Genomic DNA, 20317 nt, shown 5'->3' with positions numbered 1-20317 from the left:
TATATTACATAACTTCTCAAGGCAGAGTTTTCTCGGAAATTAAAAAAAACAAGGAAAATAAAAATTAAAGAATATATTTATTGCATTTTCATCTATATTTTTATTTTCATAATTCTTCAGTATAATCAAATAATCACACATGATAAATGCAGGCTGTGTGGGAGAGGGTGGTTTATCATCTGAAATCATTATTCTTTGCCAGCCTTGGTTATCAGGAATATTATCATCATCATCTTCATCTGAAGTATCAGAGTATTCTGACATCGTATCACCATCACTTTCGCTCCCTGAATCGTCCATTCCATTATAATACTCTGTATCACTCTTACTTCTCATGATAGTTATATCAATAATAAAATAAAAATCCACAAAAAACACTAAAGTCCTGACTGATGAAAGGATGCATCTCAAATGGCCAAGCGACGCCAAGATAGCTACAATTTTCTATAAGAAGGCACTTATATCCATAGAAAATGGCTTTCTGATGGTGGGAGACAAATACAAAAAACAACAACCGAGTTTATTCGGAGTTGCTAGGAAAGATATAACAGAATTTCAAGTATACTTGGGCTTACTGAAGTATGACAGTTATCTTAAACCCGAGAATACACAGGGTTGAGCGGGTAGAGGTTAATGCTTTGGGTGCATTCAAAACTATGTAAACTGCATTCTTATTGCATTTTGCATAAAAAAAAAACCTTCAAATAATGATTATTTTGCATTTTTGGAGTCATATTTCTTCTGCCAGATCAGCGATGTAGGTGTCGTAAACCTGGAACATGCGTCGTATGTATATATATATATATACAGTGGGCCCCCTGTATTCGCGTTCTCCGGATTCGCGGATTTCTCTCTGGAACATTTCCCCGCATTATTCGCGGTATTTTTCTATGAGAAATATCCATAAATTCCTGTTTTTTTTTTATCAATTACATCATAAAATGCACTTTTTGTGATAAAACTATTAAAAAAACAAAGTATGAAATTTTAAATGGTTTTTCTTGAATTTTAACTAACAAAATAGGCTGTTCTTAGCATTTTTATAGGGGTTTCAAACATTCGCGGGTTCTAACTATTCACGGGGGGGGTCTGGTACGCATCCCCCGCGAATAAGGGGGACCACTGTATTATATATATATATATATATATATATATATATATATATATATATATAGATATATATATATATATATAATATATATATATATATATATATAATATTATATATATAATTACTAGCTGCTGAACCCGGCATTACTTGGGATAAAAAGGGGCATGCCGTCCATTGTGACAACCTCTACAAGGCGGATTATGCAAACATTTTCAAAAGTCTTCACTTGGGATCCTGTCAAGCCCAAGAACTGCAAGAAATCCAAGTCTACAGATTCCTTATAATACAATCTTTTATTGTTTTTGGCTGGTTTCCAGCTGGGACACTAAGATCTAACCTTTTCTTAAGACCGAAGGGAAGAGATACTGAAGTTGACAGCAGGATAAAAGCTTCGTGGGGGAAGTGGAGAGAGGTAGCTGAAGTAGTATCCGAGAAGAAAATGTCAATCAAGCTAAAATCAAATCTACAGCACAGTGATAAGACCAGTGTTAATGTATGAATCAGAAACATGGGCTCAAAGAAGAAAAGAGGAAGTAAAGCTTGAGAGAACATTCATGAGAATGCCGAGGTGGATTATGGGAATATCACTGCTTGAGTGATGGGAAAACCATGAAATAAGAAGGGCAGGCTTAGTCAAGATGACAGATGTGATAAGAAGCACAATTCACATGGTATGAGCATGTGTTGAGGATGGATGATGAGGTAGTGAAGAGGATTTGGGAGGAACCTGTTAGTTAGAGGAAGAAGATTGAAAAGGAAAACAGAATTAGATGGCATGATAAAGTGAAGGAAGATATGGAGAGAAGAGGTCTGGTGGAGGATGATGCCTTTGATAGAAGGCAGTGGAGAATGCACATCAGGCAACCAACCCCTTAATGTAGGGATAAAGGTGGGAAAAAAAAATGACATATTACGTAAAATGTTTTAAGATGATAGTTTAATATATATTTGGTTTATAATGATAGTTTAAGATATATTTAGTGCTTTAACTATTATAATGGGCAGTTATAAGCATTTTTAGAGGGGGGGTACCAACTTATCATGGGTTCAAAATATTTCAGGTGGTTGTGGTCCCTAACATCCGCGCATACTGGGGGTCGACTATACTTATGCTCATAACACTGTACAGGCAGTCCCCGGTTGTTGGTGGACTCGGTAATCGGCGATCCAGTTTCATGACCTTTGTTTAGTGCCATAAAATTGGCAATTTATGGCACCATAATGGGACGAGTTCCGGTTATCGGAACCATAAGAGGGTGCTTATGGCATTGATAACCAGTTACCAGCGCCAAAAGCGTCATAAATCACTGAGTTTCGGTTAATGGCGGATTTGCTAATCAGCACACCCCCGGGAAAAGAACCCCCGCCGATTTTTAGTGTCATTTGAGGGTTGCTGATTCCAAATATACCAAGCAGTTACCTGTGGCATGTCTCAGTTTCATGTAAAAACCTCAAACACTTTTATACTACACAAATTTTAATACAGTAATACCTCGAGATACGAAATTAATCAGTTCCGAGGCACCCCTTGTATCATGAGGTTTTCATATCTTGGACCACATTTTACATGTAAAATGCCTAATCTGTTCCAAGCCCTCCAAAAACACCCCAGTATATTATATTTCCAGGCCTAAAACACATGTTCTAGGGTTACGACGCCGATCCGACGGAAGAAATAAGACTCCAAAAAGGCAAAATACTGTACATACTTGAGTAATATTCAAATGCATGTAATGTTCAACCCCATTTTTACTGCATATATTAGGACTTTAGCATATGTCCTTTAGCAATACGCGTAGCCTATGTTAGCGGTTGCTACTGTAGCCTAGTCTATGATTCCGACATCTAAACCCAAGAAGCTAAAAGCTTAGAATATGCCAATAAAATGTATAAATAATCAGTATGTACTAATTTCAAATAATTATTAATTATTCATTAAATATAATACACAAACAAAAACAAAAAAACCTTCTAATCGATTGTTTACATTCAGCTCTTACCGTCTCACGAGTACCGAACGAACACCAAGCAATCATTTTTCCTATGACACAGTAAGCCATAAATTTTCATTAGTATCTCTCTTCAACTAATGAAACTACCAAACAGTATAATAACCATTCATTTCTATTCTTTATTCTATCTTTACCTAATGGAGATACAGAGTTACTGACAGCTATAATGAAACGTATACGTAACGTAATATTAAAACAAGAATTCTAAAAAATACGTATTTGTTGGCAGTCTGATTTATTTTATATTTTATGATATCTAATTCACAATTTTTTTTATTAAATGTATTGCATGTACTCATTTCAAATAATTATTATGTAACCATTAACTATAATAAACAAACAAAACAAAATAAAGCTTCCAAACTTCTGTTTACATCCAGCACTTACGAGTATCGAACGATCGCCAAGCAATCACTTTACACAGTAAGCCATAAATTTTCATTATCCCTCTTCAACTACTGAAACTACCAAACAGTATAATAACCATTCATTTCTATTCTTTATTCTATCTTTACCTAATGTTTTTTTTTTTATTAAATGTGTTGCATAAATAAGTTTTTCAATTTACAGCATCCTTTTACCAATAGAATATTTACAGCACAAGGGGTAGATGCTGACCAATAGGAGAGCAGGATCTTATGGGGTGACTAGCATCAGGAACCAATGGGAGAGCGGGAGGATGGTGGCGAGTTTACTAAGCTGGCGGCGCGGAAGTTTTAAAATTGTTCTTGGTGGTCCGGGCGAATCTCGGGACTTTACAGCAACAACCTTTTGTATCTTGAAAACTTTTCGTATGTAGAGCTGTAAATTTTTTTGTATTTGCTTTCGTATCTCGAGTTTTTCGTAAGTCGAGCCTTTCGTATGTCGAGTTACCACTGTACAAGGCTATAAATTGAGGTAAATTTACAAATTATACTAATTTTTACCATAAAATAAGTAGAACATATCCATTTTCAAACATCCTATCAAAATTAATGTAAAATGTAACAAGAAAGATCAACATAAATATTTTCGTTGTCATTATGTTGTATATTTGGTTTGTCACGAATCAGATTCCAACATAAGTCTGCTAACATGGCCAGGCTCCATTTCCATTTGTACCTACTTTCCATTCTCACTATATCCTGATGGAACCTCTCTCCATGTTCATCACTGACAGCCCCTGTGTTCTCTGGGAAAAATGAAAGATGTGAATTCAAAAAATTTAGTTTGTGACATGTCGCAAGTTGCAACCCAGCTGTTGGTAGCTTTAGATAAGTTCATCAACTAAAACTTCATGGTGAGGCGCCTTGTGCTTTCCCAGAAGACCATTGCAGACACCCTTAAATGCACACAAAGCTCTTAGCTAACTTTCCTCCACTGCTACTTGAGTCACTGTCAACCTGAGTTGACGAATTTGTGGTCCTACAATATGCCTTCTTTAATCTTTGCATCACATATTTTAGGGAATTTCTTCTTGAGGTACACGAATGCTTGTTTGTCATGCTTCAGGACTTTCACAAACTGTTTCATTAAGCCTAGTTTTATATGTAGTGGTGGGAAAATTATTTTCTCCTTTTTCACAAGTGTTCATAAACAACATTGTGAGACCCTTGTGTCACTGAATATCTTGGTGGCCATTCTGATCTTGCCCAGCTGTACCCACTTACATAGAAAGCACATGTACTTTATATAGCCAGTTTGCAATCCATTAAGAATGGCTACAACTTTCAGATCTGCACAGAAAAGCCATTCATGTACAGGCGGCCCGCGGTTAACAGCACAATCGCTCAATGGCGAATCGGTTTTACAGCTGTCGTCAAAAATATTCATTAAAAAAATAAAGACTTTTTAAGGTATTTTTACAGCACAATTTTCGGTCAACAGCGCCGCTATGTCTAACGAGTAAATACATTTGTAGAAATACCGCTCAGCCCATAAAGGTTATGCAAATGAGATTAAAAAATTGTATTGAGAGCTATTACATAGGTATTAGGGTAAAATATATGCCTCTGACGCTGTTCTATGCCAAAAATATAGAGTTAAAAGAGTGCAAATTTAGCTATGGATGTATCGATTTATAAATGTTCATGCTTTTATGTTTAAAATGTGTATGAAAATATATTACATATAGGTATTTTTATTTCAGCACATAAATATGATACAAAGGCAGTTTTTGAAACTGCCCTTCACGTTATCAAATATGATGTTTTTTCATGTTCATTCTTGTAAGCTGCCATCTGCCACTCTTCTGAAAATATACCGTAGTTAACCCTTAAACGCCGACTGGACGTATTTTACGTCGACATTTTTTGTCTCTCGGGTGCCGACTGGACGTATTTTACGTCGACATACAAAAGTTTTTTTAGAAATTCGCGGAAAAATACTTTTAGGCCTACCAGCCGAAAACTCTTGAATCACGCGCCTTGGGGGATGCTGGGAGTTCACGGATCAAGGTGTTGTTTTGTTTACAATCGTTACGCAGGCGCGCAAGCACGAATTTCTTTCTTGCCGTACTAAAAAGTATCTGTGACACATCTCGGAAATTATTTCGTCACTTTGACATAATTTTTTTACCATTTTAAATTAGCCGTTACATGGAGTATTATATATGAAAATGTGCGCATTTTTATGTAGAATACAAAAAAAAAAAATACTCATGATTGTAGCTTTTATCAGTTTTGAGATATTTTCATATAAATAACGATAAGTGCCAAAATTTCAACCTTTGGTCAACTTTGACTCTACCGAAATGGTCGAAAAACGCAATTGTAAGCTAAAATTCTTATATTTTAGTAATATTCAATCATTTACCTTAATTTTGCAACTAATTGGAAGTCTCTAGCACAATATTTCGATTTATGGTGAATTTATGAAAAAAAGTTTTCCTTACGTCCGTGCGGTAACTCTTCCGAAAAAAATCATAAATGCGATTGTGGTAATGTTTGCACCATTTTAAATTAGCTGTTACATAAAGTTTTATATATGAAAATGTGCGAAATTTCATGCAAAATACAACTAAGCACAACTTATGGTTGTAGCTTTTATCAATTTTGAAATATTTTCATATAAAAAAGGATGTGACAAATTTTCAACCTTCGGTCAACTTTGACTCTACCGAAATGGTCGAAAAACGCAATTGTAAGCTAAAACGCTTATTTTCTAGTAATATTCAAGCATTTACCTTCTTTTGCAACAAATTGGAAGTCTCTAGCACAATATTTCGATTTATGGTGAATTTATGAAAAAAAATAACATTTTCTTTACGTCCGCGCGGTAACTTCCGAAAAAATCATACGTGCGATTGTGGTAATGTTTGCATCATTTTAAATTAGCCGTTACATAGTTTTATATATGAAAATGTGCGCAATTTCATGTATAATACAACAAAAAATAGTTGAAGGTTGTAGCTTTTCTCATTTTTGAAAGATTTGCATATAAATCACGATAAATAGAAAAAAACCCACGTTCGGTCAAATTTGACTCTACCGAAATGGTCGTAAAACGCAATTGTAAGCTAAAACTCTTACAGTCTAGTAATATTCAGTCATTTATCTTCATAGTGAAAAAAATTCGAAGTCTCTAGCACAATATTTAAATTTATGGTGAATTTTTAAAAAAAGCTTTCCTTCCCTCCGCGCGCGGATTCCCCGCCACAAATCTCCGAAATACGAAGTCCCATTCTCGGAATATTTGCTCCGTTTCATATTAGGCATTTCATAGAGTTTTATATATGAAAATGTGCGCAATTTCATGTAGAATAAAACAAAAAGTATTTGAAGGTTGTAGCTTTTCTTATTTCCGAAATAATTGCATATAAAAAAAAAATATATAAAAAAAATTCGACATTCGGTCAATTTCAACTCGTCAGATATGGTCGAAAACTGCATTTTTAAGCTAATATTCTTACAGTATAGTAATATTCAATCATTTGTCTTCATTTTGAAAGAAATTGGAAGTCTCTAGGACAATATGTAGATTTATGGTGAATTTTTGAAAAAAATATCTGTTTACGTCCGTGCGTTACGAATTCATGCATTATTTTGTGATAATATTTTCTGTGTTGCTTTTATCGTTTTGCAATGTGTTATATACCAAAATGATCGCAATTTAGTGTAAATTACAACGTAAAAAAAAGTAACTTGTTACCTTTAACCGTTTTGCGCACAGCGTGATTTGAATACAATTATATATGAAATTTCGTTTTTGCGCTATCATATATCGCATTATTTATATATGATAATGATAATTTTTTTCATTTCTGATGGTTGCATACTAAACTTCAGGCAATGACGACAACAAAGGAGCCAAAAATGAACTCTTAATCTTGAAAACTAAGCGCGCTGTGAATTTTTGAAAAAAATATTTTTCCGCTTCCGCGCTCACTCTGAAACGTCTCCGGCACACGGGAGAAATTTTTTTTTTTTTACCGCTTCGGCGTTTAAGGGTTAAAAAAAGTGCAAATTTAGCGATCGATGTGTCGATTTTATAAATGTTCATGCTTTAATGTTTAAAATGTGTATGCAAATGTATTATGTATAGGATATTTTTAATTCTGCACAGAAATATGATACTAAGGCAGCTGCTTGCCGCTCTTCCGAAAATATAGCGTTAAAAAGTGCGCAAATTTGGCGATCGATGTGTCGATTTTATAAATGTTCATGCTCTTATGTTTAAAATGTGTATGGAAAAATATTATGTATATATAGGGTATTTTTATTTTTGTACATAAATATGATACAAATTAAGGCAGCTTTTGTATCTACCCTCCACGTTGTTAGAGGATGTTTTTTCCATGTTTGTTCTTGTCCGCCACTGTTCTGAAAAATGCATGGTGTTATTTTATCAATTATACATCTTTTCCATAAATCCTTTAAAAAGTTATACATTACTTCACTGTATCCAATAATATTGTATGCATTCTCATATTACAGGCAGTCTCCGGGTTACGACAGTCCCGGGGCTTACGACGTTCCGAGGTTAATCAGAAATTATTTCCAGGGTTACGACGCCTACAACACTGATCTGGCAGGTGAAATATGACACCAAAAATGCAAAATAATCAATATTTGAAGTTTTTTTTATGAAAAATGCAATAAGAATGCAATTTACAGAGTTTTCAATGCACCCAAAGCATTAAAAGTAAGGTTTTCTTAGGATTTTTGACGATGTTCCGGCTTACGACGCGTCTCAAGAACGGAACCCCCGTCGTAACCCGGGGACTGCCTGTATTGTATTATAAAATACTACGGCAAGCCTAAGCTAATATTCCCCGGAGCGGACAGAGTTTTGTGATGGCGAATAAGAGTTTGTTTCGCCATATTTAACGCAATTCTGAGCGAATTTTCTTCCTTCTAGTTGGCATAAACGAATATCTAGATACTTGACTTATATCAGACAAGGTTATTTTTCCTTATACGATGTGTTTTTAGGTGGAAATATGAATTGAAAATGTCTCATTGTGATTGTGAACTTTTTTTTTTTTCGTTTACAGATTATGTTGGCGGCATGTTTATTGCATGAAAAAATTACATGTTTCAGTTCGCAATTTTCCTTTATATTATCATAATACGAACTTTATGTTATGTATCTTGTACGTATTGGCGTAAAACCAACAGTAAAATGTGTTCTTTCAAGCCCAGTAGTTTTGATTAAAATTATTTTATCTCAATTTTATTTATCTATGGTTGTGTTTGATGGCATACGTTTACTGCAGTTTTATCCTTGTTGCCAATGCACAACAATAGTCATTAGCAGCTTGAACAGTTTTCCCAGCTTCAGTTATAACTAGGTTTAAATTTAACAGTATATTTCCCGATTGATCTTTGATGTTTAGCGAATAGTGATTACATTAAGATATCTCAGTTCTGTTCTACATAACATCATTTACAACAACTATGGTAATAGTGTACTATAGTGCGATGATTGAAATACAAGCCAAATAGATGTTATCGACTTCGGTTGTAAAAAAAAAAGTAGTTTCACGTTCGGTTGTTTATAACGTTAAAACCATACTTTTGTCATTCTCTTTTGCTTTTTTGAACTTATGTAACTAGAAGATGGGATAAAGTTAGGCTATTGTAATTTGGTCTCTCATAAAATCGGATTATCATAAGACGAATTATCGTAACTTGAACACTACAACTACCTGTACACTGTATAACACCTTATAATATCTTTACATAATCTAGACATCCAAAGGATTAAAGCTAGGCTTTTTTCACTTTACAGTATTTATAATACTATAATGTACTGTACAGTAAATTCTATAGATCTATACAGCATAAATATAATTTTACTTGTTGCGCCATTGCGGGATTAAGGCGTCGTCTGACTGGTCTAGGGCGCTGTTAACTGGTCTAGAATTTTGAAAGAAGGTGTGCTGCGGCTGTAGGCTTTAAAATAGCTTAGCGTCGGCGGCCAGTAACAGACCCCTGCTGCTAACCGAGGGCCGCCTGTAGTACTTTATATTTGATGCGATCTAGAATGAAAGAACATCTAAGGAGAGTGTGAAGTGGTGCACCTGTCTTGACCACCAACTTTGAAGTCAAAGTGAAGATGATATAGATGTTTGGTGTTAGAGATCCGCAGATATAACAGAAACTGTCAGGGGAGTTTTTAAATTTCATAGGCATTGTAGCTAGTCTCTGTTAGACTCATGCTGACTAACATGCACTTCTGTATCACTTCAGCAGAATAACAGGAATAGGAAATGAAATAAAGTGTTTCTTTCTATGCTAGAGCTCACTTTGAAACTATTGTGGAAACAATACTCAACTATCCAATTATCAGAAAATGGGAGGTCACAGTAAAACCAGTGGTATTTTCATGAATGAAACAAACTACCTTTAAAAATTATAGTCATTTCCAATTTTTTTTCACTGTTGTACAGTGTAACAGTTTTACTAGGCCATTTGATCAAATCACTGCAAGTTGTGTGTGTACAGCAACATTACCAACATGACACTTACAAGGGCTGTTCTACTTTTGTCCAAGGGAAAAAAAATAAAAAAAAACACAAACACACACACCAAATTCCCCCTATTAATGAGTCTGCCTTTTATAATTTTAACTCATCAATTACAGTCTTCATCACCAAGTTGACATTTGCAAGATATGATGTTCAGCCGAAATGTTTTGGGGTTTTGAACAAAACTCCTTTCATTCCAGACAAATATAATAGTTAAGATTATTTACCCAGTGCTCTGGTTAATTTGGTTAAAACTATATTTTCATGCTGATGGGATTAACTATCATTACTATAACTACATAATTTTTCCAAACTTTAGCAAATTTTGACAGTATTTCAGTGACACAAAATTTCATGCTGATGGGATTAACTATCATTACTATAACTACATCAATTAACCAAACTTTAGCTAATTTCGACAGTATTTCAGTGACACCCAAAAAACTAAAGTAAATAACTAAACCCAACCTCAACTAACCTTGGCCACTTCAGTTGCTTGAAGAATTTCAGTCGTTTTCATGTCGTTATCGAGAAATATATTAAAGTATGGTAATAATTATAGGATATGAAGGAAAGGGAACTCAACTATAGCTGGCAAAGAATCAAAATGTTACTGATACACTGAAAATGTTAAGTAACACTGTAACCTATTACAAAAAAATAAAAAGAAAAAAGAAAAATTACCCCTTGATTTCTTAGAGCTGAGGCATTATGAATTACTGTGAGAAGTTCTCAATCTAGAGCCCTTTTACGCAGGCTCTAGACGAGAAGCGGTCGTTCGGTAACTACGAAAAAAAAAAAAGGTTCTATGATGATTATCTCAGGAGTGAATGACACAAGGAAGTTGTACAATATGTGAAGTAGCACAACTCTCAGTGAAATCCAACCAAGAGATTAAGTGGTCAAATATATGGATATAGCACTCAAACTTTATTTGAATGTTGTAGCTGATTATCAGCATGAACAAAAAGTGTATACTACTGCAATGCTGAAACCAATTACAAACTACTTTTTTTTAACCAAATATCCTTTCGAAGATAAATAAGGCTGCCAAGTTATACAAGCTAGTGGAGGGAGAGGAAAGCCAGCTAAGGAATAAGTGACTGTGGGGTGTGTGTGGGAGAAAAGGGAATCAGGCAATGGTCATGGCGGTAAGGAGTGTTACTGGGGGCGACGGCGACGACGACGGTGGCACAAAGGGTGTGGCGGCAGCTGCTGAGGGGGGCGGGGACCTCGAGCGCTCACCACACCGCCTCCACACATCTTGCCTGTAATTACAGAATTTTCTAATCAGTACATGGGTTTAAGAAAGCTTATGTCATAAAGCATAAAAACTACAAAAAGGTGTTACAGTATTATAGAATACGAACTCCAAATAACCACGTCATAGCTCTTTACATTAAACTTAACTAATAAAAATAAGAACACTATACAGGGGTTTATTACTCCCTATATGAAAGAATATGCTCCTAAACTAAAGAGAGCCTTTACTTAAGAAATGAAAATACAGTTTAGCATTTACTGAAGGAATATTTTTTTTAACTAAGGATTCAACTTTACAAGAAAGGCAAGTCCAACACATGATCACTTGAAGTCATCTGACTAGCTACCAGTAGCCTCATTAAACTTATCAGCTGACCCACCATACTTAAAGACAACAATTTACAGCAATTTACCGTTTCTAAGTTTTTAAAACGGATTATGAAACTATTTATGTGTATAAAACTTAAGTGCAAAGAATGGGTTAATTAGGGTGAAGTCAGACAAAAATCTCTGTAATGGATCTTTTCCATATAACCATGTAGCCTTAATCCAATACAGATTATTCAATACAGGTAGTCCTTGAGCTACGATGGGTCAAGTTATGATATTTCAAAATTATGATAACAATACCAGTTAATATGATGATACTGATGCAACCAAAATTCTAAAACTCGCACGAAGGGTTCAGGCAGCAATGTATGGTACGATATGTTGCCCCAGAGGCTGGGAGGTGCGAATCTCTCGCCCTAACCCATTCCTCATTCCCATTTACTGTCTACAGAGTAAAGTTGGGCGAGTGTTAGTGATTTTTTCCATTTTGAATTGTTTAAAATGCAAATTTATGTACAATCAGCATGTTTTCCAAATGCCCAAGTGACTATGCTGCTGCTGGTGTGACGAAGTATGTAGAGGCATTCCATCAGTTTAGAACACAAAATGAAAATTATCAACCAGCATGCCATGGGAAAGGTAATTACGGCCATAGCAAATGAAGAGTATCTATCGCAATCAACAGTATCCACCCCATTAAAGACAAGAAACGGATGATGGACACTGTAAAGGCGGCCGCTTCGATTGATTCCATGACTATAACAAAGATCAAGGCCTTTGGAATATATTTTTACAATAAAATTAAGAAATGATTACTTGGCTATAGTTTTCAGTCTTGCGGCACACATAAATTTGTAAAAATCACGTTAGCGCTTCTGTTTCAAAGTTTAGGTGACTAAATCCCCTCCCCCCTAACTATACAGGTTTTGTGATAACCAATATGTTGCCTGGCTTCATTCTGTTTTTTGAGAAGGGAAGAGGGAGGGCTCTGACTCTGTAATTACTTGGTAAGTACATATATATGAATTAGTGTATATTTCTGCAAAAAAGACACCCTTTAAATCCTAAAATTCACCCCTAAAAATTGGTAGTCACCTTATACTACCATTCTAAGACTTAAACCTTGAATTCTAAGCGATGTTTATAGGTAGGATAGCCTAGGCCTCCCTGCGATAACCACCGACACGAAAAGATTCACATTAAGATGTAAACTGATAGTAAAGATAGTAAAACCAATATTACCTTATACATTATTGGCATATTTGAGAAATAGTTCCATATCAATGAAATCAGCTTTTATGTATGAGAGCTCACCTGAGAAGATATAAAGTTATAGTTGAGCTCACAGAAATACTTATCTTTTGGTAACCTTTCCAAAATTTTATGCAATTACAGTAGCAATAACATTTAGGATAATGTGACGATCTTTTTTCATTAAATATTCATTAACAATTTGGTGGTACAGTAGAGCCTCAGGATATGAAATTAATCCGTTCCGAAGCGGCCTTTGTAACCTGATTTTTTCGTATCTCGAACTACATTTTACGTGTAAATTGCCTAATTCGTTCCAAGCCCTACAAAAACACCACAGTAAATTTTATAATAAAGTTATATTGACCAATAAACAATGAAATATGAAAAATTTTCTAAGACAATTTGTATTTTTCATTGCTACAAACCTGAGGTCTTAACAAGAGGATAATTTCTAGCACCAAGCTAGATCCGGTTAAAAAGCAGATGAAAGCAAGGAATCTTGTGATATCCGGCAACGCATGGGTAGCTTGGGTTAGGAGTGGTCAAGGACGACGACGCTACGCCAGTCTTTCCCAACTCAGGATGACTTAACAAACAGAGGGGTGGCTAGAGGCGGGCAGTATAACGTTAAGAACTCAGGTCTGTAGCGATGAAAAATACAAATTGTCTTAGAAAATTTGTCATTTGTTCATAAGCGAACAAACCTTTGGTCTTAACAGTAGGATAGACTCATACTTGAAGGGAGGTACAAGACATCCTAAACCAGCTGGGGGCCTACCTACCACTCCAGTTCTCAAAAGAAATGGTTCTTGGAGGGGGACTGAAGCCTATTGAGAAGCTAGATAAATTGCTATCTAACCACTCAGAACCTGAGTGGCGTACAATGATATATGGGATAACCATTGTATAGGGAACCAAAGAGAAACTTTTGACAGTCCAATAACAAACCAAGACATCAGGGTTTGTATTACTCCAAACTCCTCCTTGCCAAGGAGTGGAGCATATGCTACCAAGCGGGTAAGATATTTGTATATTGCACGACCACACTATCAGTATGACTACCTTACTCACCTGTATCAGACCAGTCCAGCGAATGACGTGTCTATTCCTTAAACCGCCCGAAGGAAGAAGGAAAGGTACAAGAGAAAGGAGGAGACCAGCCAACTTACTCACTCTCTCATCCACACAATCATCTTAGGTAAGATACAAAGGTGCCCTGTTAAGGGCAACTAAGAGTTACTTAACCTGTTGGGCAGCCACCACAGGACCCAGGGAAAACGTGTCCATAGATCTGTGGGCAACACCCTTAAGATAGGAGGTGAACGTCGACTGGCATAACTAAGTACCACCGCTCAACACTATGTACAGCAAAGTTCTTTTTTAAGCCAGAGAGGGACCAATGCCTCTAACGCCATGTGCTCTAGCCTGCGCAGACATGGTGGTGGTGAATCATCAAGAGTCAAGTATGCCTGTCTGTTGGCTTCCCGTATCCAAAATGAGATGGTATTCTCAGACACTTCTTTCTTTGTACGGCCTGTGCTAACAAAAAGTTTGTGGCAGCCTGGTCTAAGGTGCCGAGTCCTTTTAAGATAGCAACGCAGGGCCCGGACAGGGCACAACAAAAGCTCTTGAGCATCACCACCCACAAAGTCTGTCAAGTGATGGAATGGAGTGATGGAATGAAAAATGAAGTGAACCTGTCATCATGCACCAAGGGATTTTGGGTCTTGGCCACGAATTCCAGGACAAATTCGAAGGACATCGACCCCCAACCTCTGGTGTGCTTCACCTCATAGCTCAGACCGTGGAGTTTTCCTACCTTCTTGGAAGATGCCAAAGCCAGAAGGAAAACTGTCTTGAGCGTCAGGTTCCTGTCAGATAAGCGACTTAAGGACTTATATGGACTCTTAGTGAAGCTCGTAAGAACCAAAGAAACATCCCACGTTGGAGGCTTGAGCTCTCTAGGAGAACTCGACTGCTCAAACCCCTTAACTAGCAGGAAAAGTTCCCAGGAAGAGATGTCGATACCCTTAAGGCGTAACACCAAACTTACTGCCGCACTGTAGCCTCTAATAGCAGAAACGGACAAACTTTTCTCGTCTCTGAGGAAGGTTAAAAAGTCTGCTATTCGCTGAATAGAGGTCATGAGTGAAGAAAAACCCCATTTACGACACCAATCACAGTAGATCGTCCATTTGCCTTGGTAAACTGAGGAGGTCGACTTTCAAAGACTGCTGGACATATGCCCAGCTGTTCTCTGAGGAAAGCCTCTCACTCGGAAGAGATACAAGGAATCTACTGACTGGTGGAACCTTTCCGCATGGGGCTGACACAGATGTCACCAAGGGGGAATCTCCCTCGGAACCTCTGACAACGACGACAGCAGATCTGGAAACCATTCCCCCTGAGGCTACAGAGGGGCTACCAAAGTCATCCCGAGACCCTGTGAACTCATCAGCCTGTTCAGAACCTGATGGATCAAACAAAACAGAGGGAAGGCATACACCTACAGGTTGTCCCAGGGATGTTGGAAAGCATCCTCTACCAATGCTAAAAGATCTGGGACCACTGAACAGAACACCTCCAGCTTCCTGTTGAAGCATGTCGCAAAAAGGTCCAGCATGGGTCTCCCCCAAAATCTGGAAAAGCTTGTCTACCACCACTTGATGAAAGGACCACTCTGTGCCTAGGATCTGATCCCGGCGACTGAGTTTGTCTGCGACCAAGTTCCGTTTCCCTGGGATATACCTGGCTAAGAGCTCTACCGAATTGCTGACCGCCCACTGGTGAAGCTCGACGGTCAAGGCGTGAAGTTGATGTGAAACCAGACCTCCCTGTTTGTTCACATAGGCTACCACCGTGGTGTTGTCTGACATGAGAACGACGACCCTCTACCTTCCCCTGAAACTCCTTCAGACCCAGGAAAGCCGCCTTCAACTCCAATACGTTGATATGTTGCTTGCTTGTTCTCCAACCTCCAAACACCTGAAGCGATGAGGCTGCCTAAACGAGCGCCCCAATCTGCGAGGGAGGCGTCCGAGAACAGAAGGAAGTCCGGTGGGAGAGAACACGGAGGGACACCCTTCAACAGATTCTGGTCGCCCAACCACCAACGAAGGTCTTCTCTCACTTCCAGAGACAAAAGAACCATAAACAGGGGAGAGTCCCCTGCCGGAGACCAGAATTCTCCCAGTCTCCATTGCAGAGACTGAAGATGAAGTAGCCCATGAGGGACCAGCTTCTCCAGGGAAGACAACACTCCCAAAAGATCCTGCCACTGATGAACTGACTGATGCGACTTTGACAGGAAGTTGCGCACTACCGCCTCAACTTCTCCAATCTCTGATCGACGGGAAAACTTTTGCCACTGCCATATCAATGACCATGCCCAGGTAGAGAATCCTTTGAGAGGGTACGAGGTTCGACTATTCCTGGTTGACTAATATGCCCAGGTCCAGACAGAACCGAAGCAGACGATCCCTGTCCTGCAGCAGTTTCTCCCTGGAAACTGCCAAGACTAACCAATCGTCGAGGTACCTTAGCAAACGGATCCCCTGAGCATGGGCCCAACATGACACAAGAGAGAAGACCCTTGTGAACACTTGAGGGGCCGTCGTCAGCCCGAAGCACAAGACCTTGAACTCGAAGATCTTGTCCGCTAGAGAGAAGCGAAGGAACTTCCTGGACGTGGGATGAACAGGGATTTGGAAGTGTGCGTCCCTAAAGTCTATTGACACCATGAAGTCGCCTTCCCTCACAGCTGCCAACACTGAGTGTGGGGTCTCCATCTTGAACCGTGTCTTCCGGACGAAGTGATTCAAGGTGGATAAGTCGATCACAGGCCTCCATCCTCCCGACGCCTTGGGCACCAAGAAGATGTGACTGTAAAACCCCGGGGATGGACGCACTACTCCTCTATCGCATCCTTGTCCAGCATTTTCTGCACTTCCTCCCTAAGAGCCAAGAACTTCAGAGAATCTGGAGGATATGCCTTCCTGAGCTGCGGCTTGTCCGACAGAGGAGGAGAGAAATCGAATGGCAGTAGGTATCACACCCGAAGGACATCTACCACCTACTTCACCGCCCCATAACTCTGACACTTGGCCCAATGGCCAGCCAGGCACACACCCACCCGTGGCGCAGGAGAGGGAGAGGCGCCTAACCTACCGACGATCCGCTTTACCTCTGCCCCTTGGGCCCCTTCATGGCTTAAAGGAACGAGAACGAAAGGGGCGTTGATCTTCTGACTTGGGCTGTGTCGAATGGGAAGGCCCTGCCGAACTCGAGGTCCTCAACAGCCTACCAGGCGATGATCTCCTTGACTGCTGCTGGACAGGGAGAGGAGGAGGAGCCGGGTGTCTCCAAGGACGAGACTCCGACTTAGACACAGCCTGGTGCACCAGTCGGTCTTTGGTGTCAGCCTGGTGCCGGTCTACCGCATTTTCGAGTTATGTCCGAGGAGACAAATATTGGGACTCCAACAGATCTCCATTCCTCAATGCCTGCAAGGACTCAGTGTCGAGCGATCTCTCCATCCTAGACAAAGCTGCGTCCCTTCTAATCAGAAGATTAACCCAAAATTGGCACTGAGGTGAGCCAAATATGAAAACACCTTGCCCCCGGACTGCAACAGACTGGCAAGCGAGGAGGCACTCACCAACCCTTCCGGGGACCTGTCGGAAGGTATTGTCGCAATAACCACAGACCAGAGGTCCAGCCAACAAACTGTCTGCAACATGGAGGCCGCCGTAGATTCCAATGCAATACCTAACATAACCTTTATTGTAGTACTTACCTGTAAATAAAGTGTATTAGTGTACATGGTACAAGAAATACTGTACATGCATATGTAGTAAAATGTGGAACCTTACCTTTCGAGTGAGGTGATCTCCGAAAGTGGTGACAGAGGAGGAGGAGGACAAATGGCAGAAAACATGAACACTTAACTTTACAAAACACACTAAAATGGAAGAAAACATTAACACTAAACTTTACGAAACACATTAACAAATAGCAGAAAACATTGACACTTCTTGATTATCTCCATCTTCGTTCTCCATAGAAAGCATCCTCTTCTTTCCGTGGACTTCAGCAACATTCTTGGGACCCATGGCTAATAACGTAAGTAAGTTCACACACACACGATAAAGTAACTTACAGTACAACAAAAGCGAAATCAATCACACGAATTTACGTTAACAAACTAAATATATGTGAACAATTGAATTCGTGTTTACGATAACACTGCCACAAAAAATGGTCAAGGAACGCCTTTACATAGAGGCATGATGGGACAGATGCTGACCAATAGGAGAGCAGGATCTTACGGCGGTGACTAGCATCAGGAACCAATGGGAGATCGGGAGGATGTTGGTGAGTCTACTAAGTTGGTGGCGCGCAAGTTTAAAAATTGTTCTCGGTGGTCCGGCCGAATCTCGGAGTTTACCCTTTCACAACCCGAATTATTTTCGTATACAGAAGCAAATAAATCTTCGTCTCTGCTTTCGTAACTTGGATTTTTCCTAAGTAGGGACTTTCGTATGTCGAGGTTCCACTGCAAATATATAACTTTTCCAAACAATGCAGCCATTGTTTTTTGTAACTGGCGACGAAGCGTTAATGTAATAAAACCATTTTTACCTTATAGTATATTACTGGCATATCTTCATATGTAAACATCAAGTTACGATAGCGCTCACAGCAATTTTATCAATCTTTTGGTATCCATTTCAAAATTTTAATGGTAGCAATAACATTAAGATAACTAATGTTCATTTTTCATAAAGGATTCATAAAATTTTGGCAAAATAAAATCGGATTACATACAACTGTTTAATACAAATCAGTCATATGAACGATACCTAAACTCTTTGACTCCATCTCTTTATCCTATCTACTAGTTAAGTTAAAAGTAAATGTATAAGAAAAAAGTATCATTAGTAACTGTACGCTTGTTGCATAAAAAAAAAAAAAAAAAGCTGCTTTGCTATGATTAACCAAATCATATAACACCAGCTGTTTAGATTGCATTTCAACCATTGTACAATGACAAACAATTACATATATATATATATATATATATATATATATATATATATATATATATATATATATATACACATATATATATATATATTATATATATATATATAACTGAATCACGAAAGTTAGGAACGTAATAAATCCATAAATAAAGATATATGCTTAGTTTATTTTTGCTTCGTGGCATATATCTTTATATATATAATATATATATATATATATATATATTATATATAATTATATATATATTATATAATATATATATATATATTTTGTATTTATTAAAAATATATATATATATATAATATATATATATATATAATAATATATATATATTAAATAAAATAAATATTAGATATAAATATAGAATACTATTCTAAATAAAAATAAAATATATAATATATAATAATGCTATATTATAATCATAATATATAATAATAAATATATATATTATATATTATATATATATATATATAATATATATATAACTATGATATATATATTATATAGATATAATATAACAATATATATATAAAAATTATATATATAAAATAAATAAGATATATAAGAAAATATTAATATATAATAATAATAAAAATATAAATATATAATAATATATAATATATTTAAATATAATATTATAATATATAATATATATATACATATTAATAATATTAATATACAAATATTAATAATCATATATATATATATATATATCAGAAAAAATTTCTGACTCATATCAGGATCGAACCTTGGTCTTTCAATTGAAAGACCGAAAGACCTAGGTGGGTTCAATCCTGATGCGAGTCAGAAATTTAATTCTGTTCAAAGAGAGAGAGAGAGAGAGAGTGTGTGTGTGTGTGTGTGTGTGTGTGTGTGTGTGTGTGTGTGTGTGTGTGTGAGATGGTTGAATATTGATCCTAATTACAAGTACCTGAGTTCGACAGTGATTTGTAAAGTCGCAATCAGTATCAACTTATAACCTCACTTGTTGGCCGAATTGATAACGTCCCTGTGGTCCTGATTTCTCCTTAGTCCGCTGGGCGCTGGTTTGAACCCACAAGAGGACGAAATGATGACCAACTAAAATATTTCCCTTCAGTTAACATAATATATATGAAAATATATTACTTCCGAGGTAGAGTGAATTGGATATTAAAGGACTGTTGTAGCTTAATGCATGTGTATGAATCATGGTGATATGATAAAAATTCATAAAATGGCTACGTGAGGGAAACATTCGACTTGGTTGACATGGTAGAGGGGGCTGGATATCTATTCTAATTACAAATACTGAGTTTGACAGTGATCTGTAAGGTTGCAATCGATATCAACTTATAACCTCACTTGTTGGCA

The 20317-nt window shown here is 37.3% G+C and overlaps 1 protein-coding gene across 12 annotated transcripts in view; it reads right to left on the bottom strand.

The window, feature by feature from the left end:
• LOC135221803 (uncharacterized) overlaps positions 1–20317 on the bottom strand; it is a 163415-nt gene that overhangs the window by 82732 nt on the left and 60366 nt on the right. For 9 of the 12 annotated variants that reach the window (XM_064259663.1, XM_064259660.1, XM_064259670.1 and 6 more), the window contains 3 exons: positions 10551–11340; positions 9402–9583; positions 7869–7917 (listed from right to left, as the gene is read on the bottom strand). In XM_064259663.1, coding sequence (XP_064115733.1) covers positions 7869–7917; positions 9402–9413 — 61 coding nt within the window. In that variant the 5' untranslated portion in view covers positions 9414–9583; positions 10551–11340. Of the gene's footprint in view, positions 1–7868; positions 7923–9401; positions 9584–10550; positions 11341–20317 lie in introns of all 12 variants that reach the window. The other 3 variants (XM_064259669.1, XM_064259672.1, XM_064259671.1) reach the window with 3 other exon arrangements.

The sequence above is a fragment of the Macrobrachium nipponense genome, chromosome 3 (genome assembly GCF_015104395.2).
Source record: "Macrobrachium nipponense isolate FS-2020 chromosome 3, ASM1510439v2, whole genome shotgun sequence".
NCBI lineage: Eukaryota > Metazoa > Arthropoda > Malacostraca > Decapoda > Palaemonidae > Macrobrachium > Macrobrachium nipponense.
The sequence above is the reverse complement of the archived record's forward strand: the minus strand, read 5'-3'. Positions and strand labels throughout refer to the sequence as shown.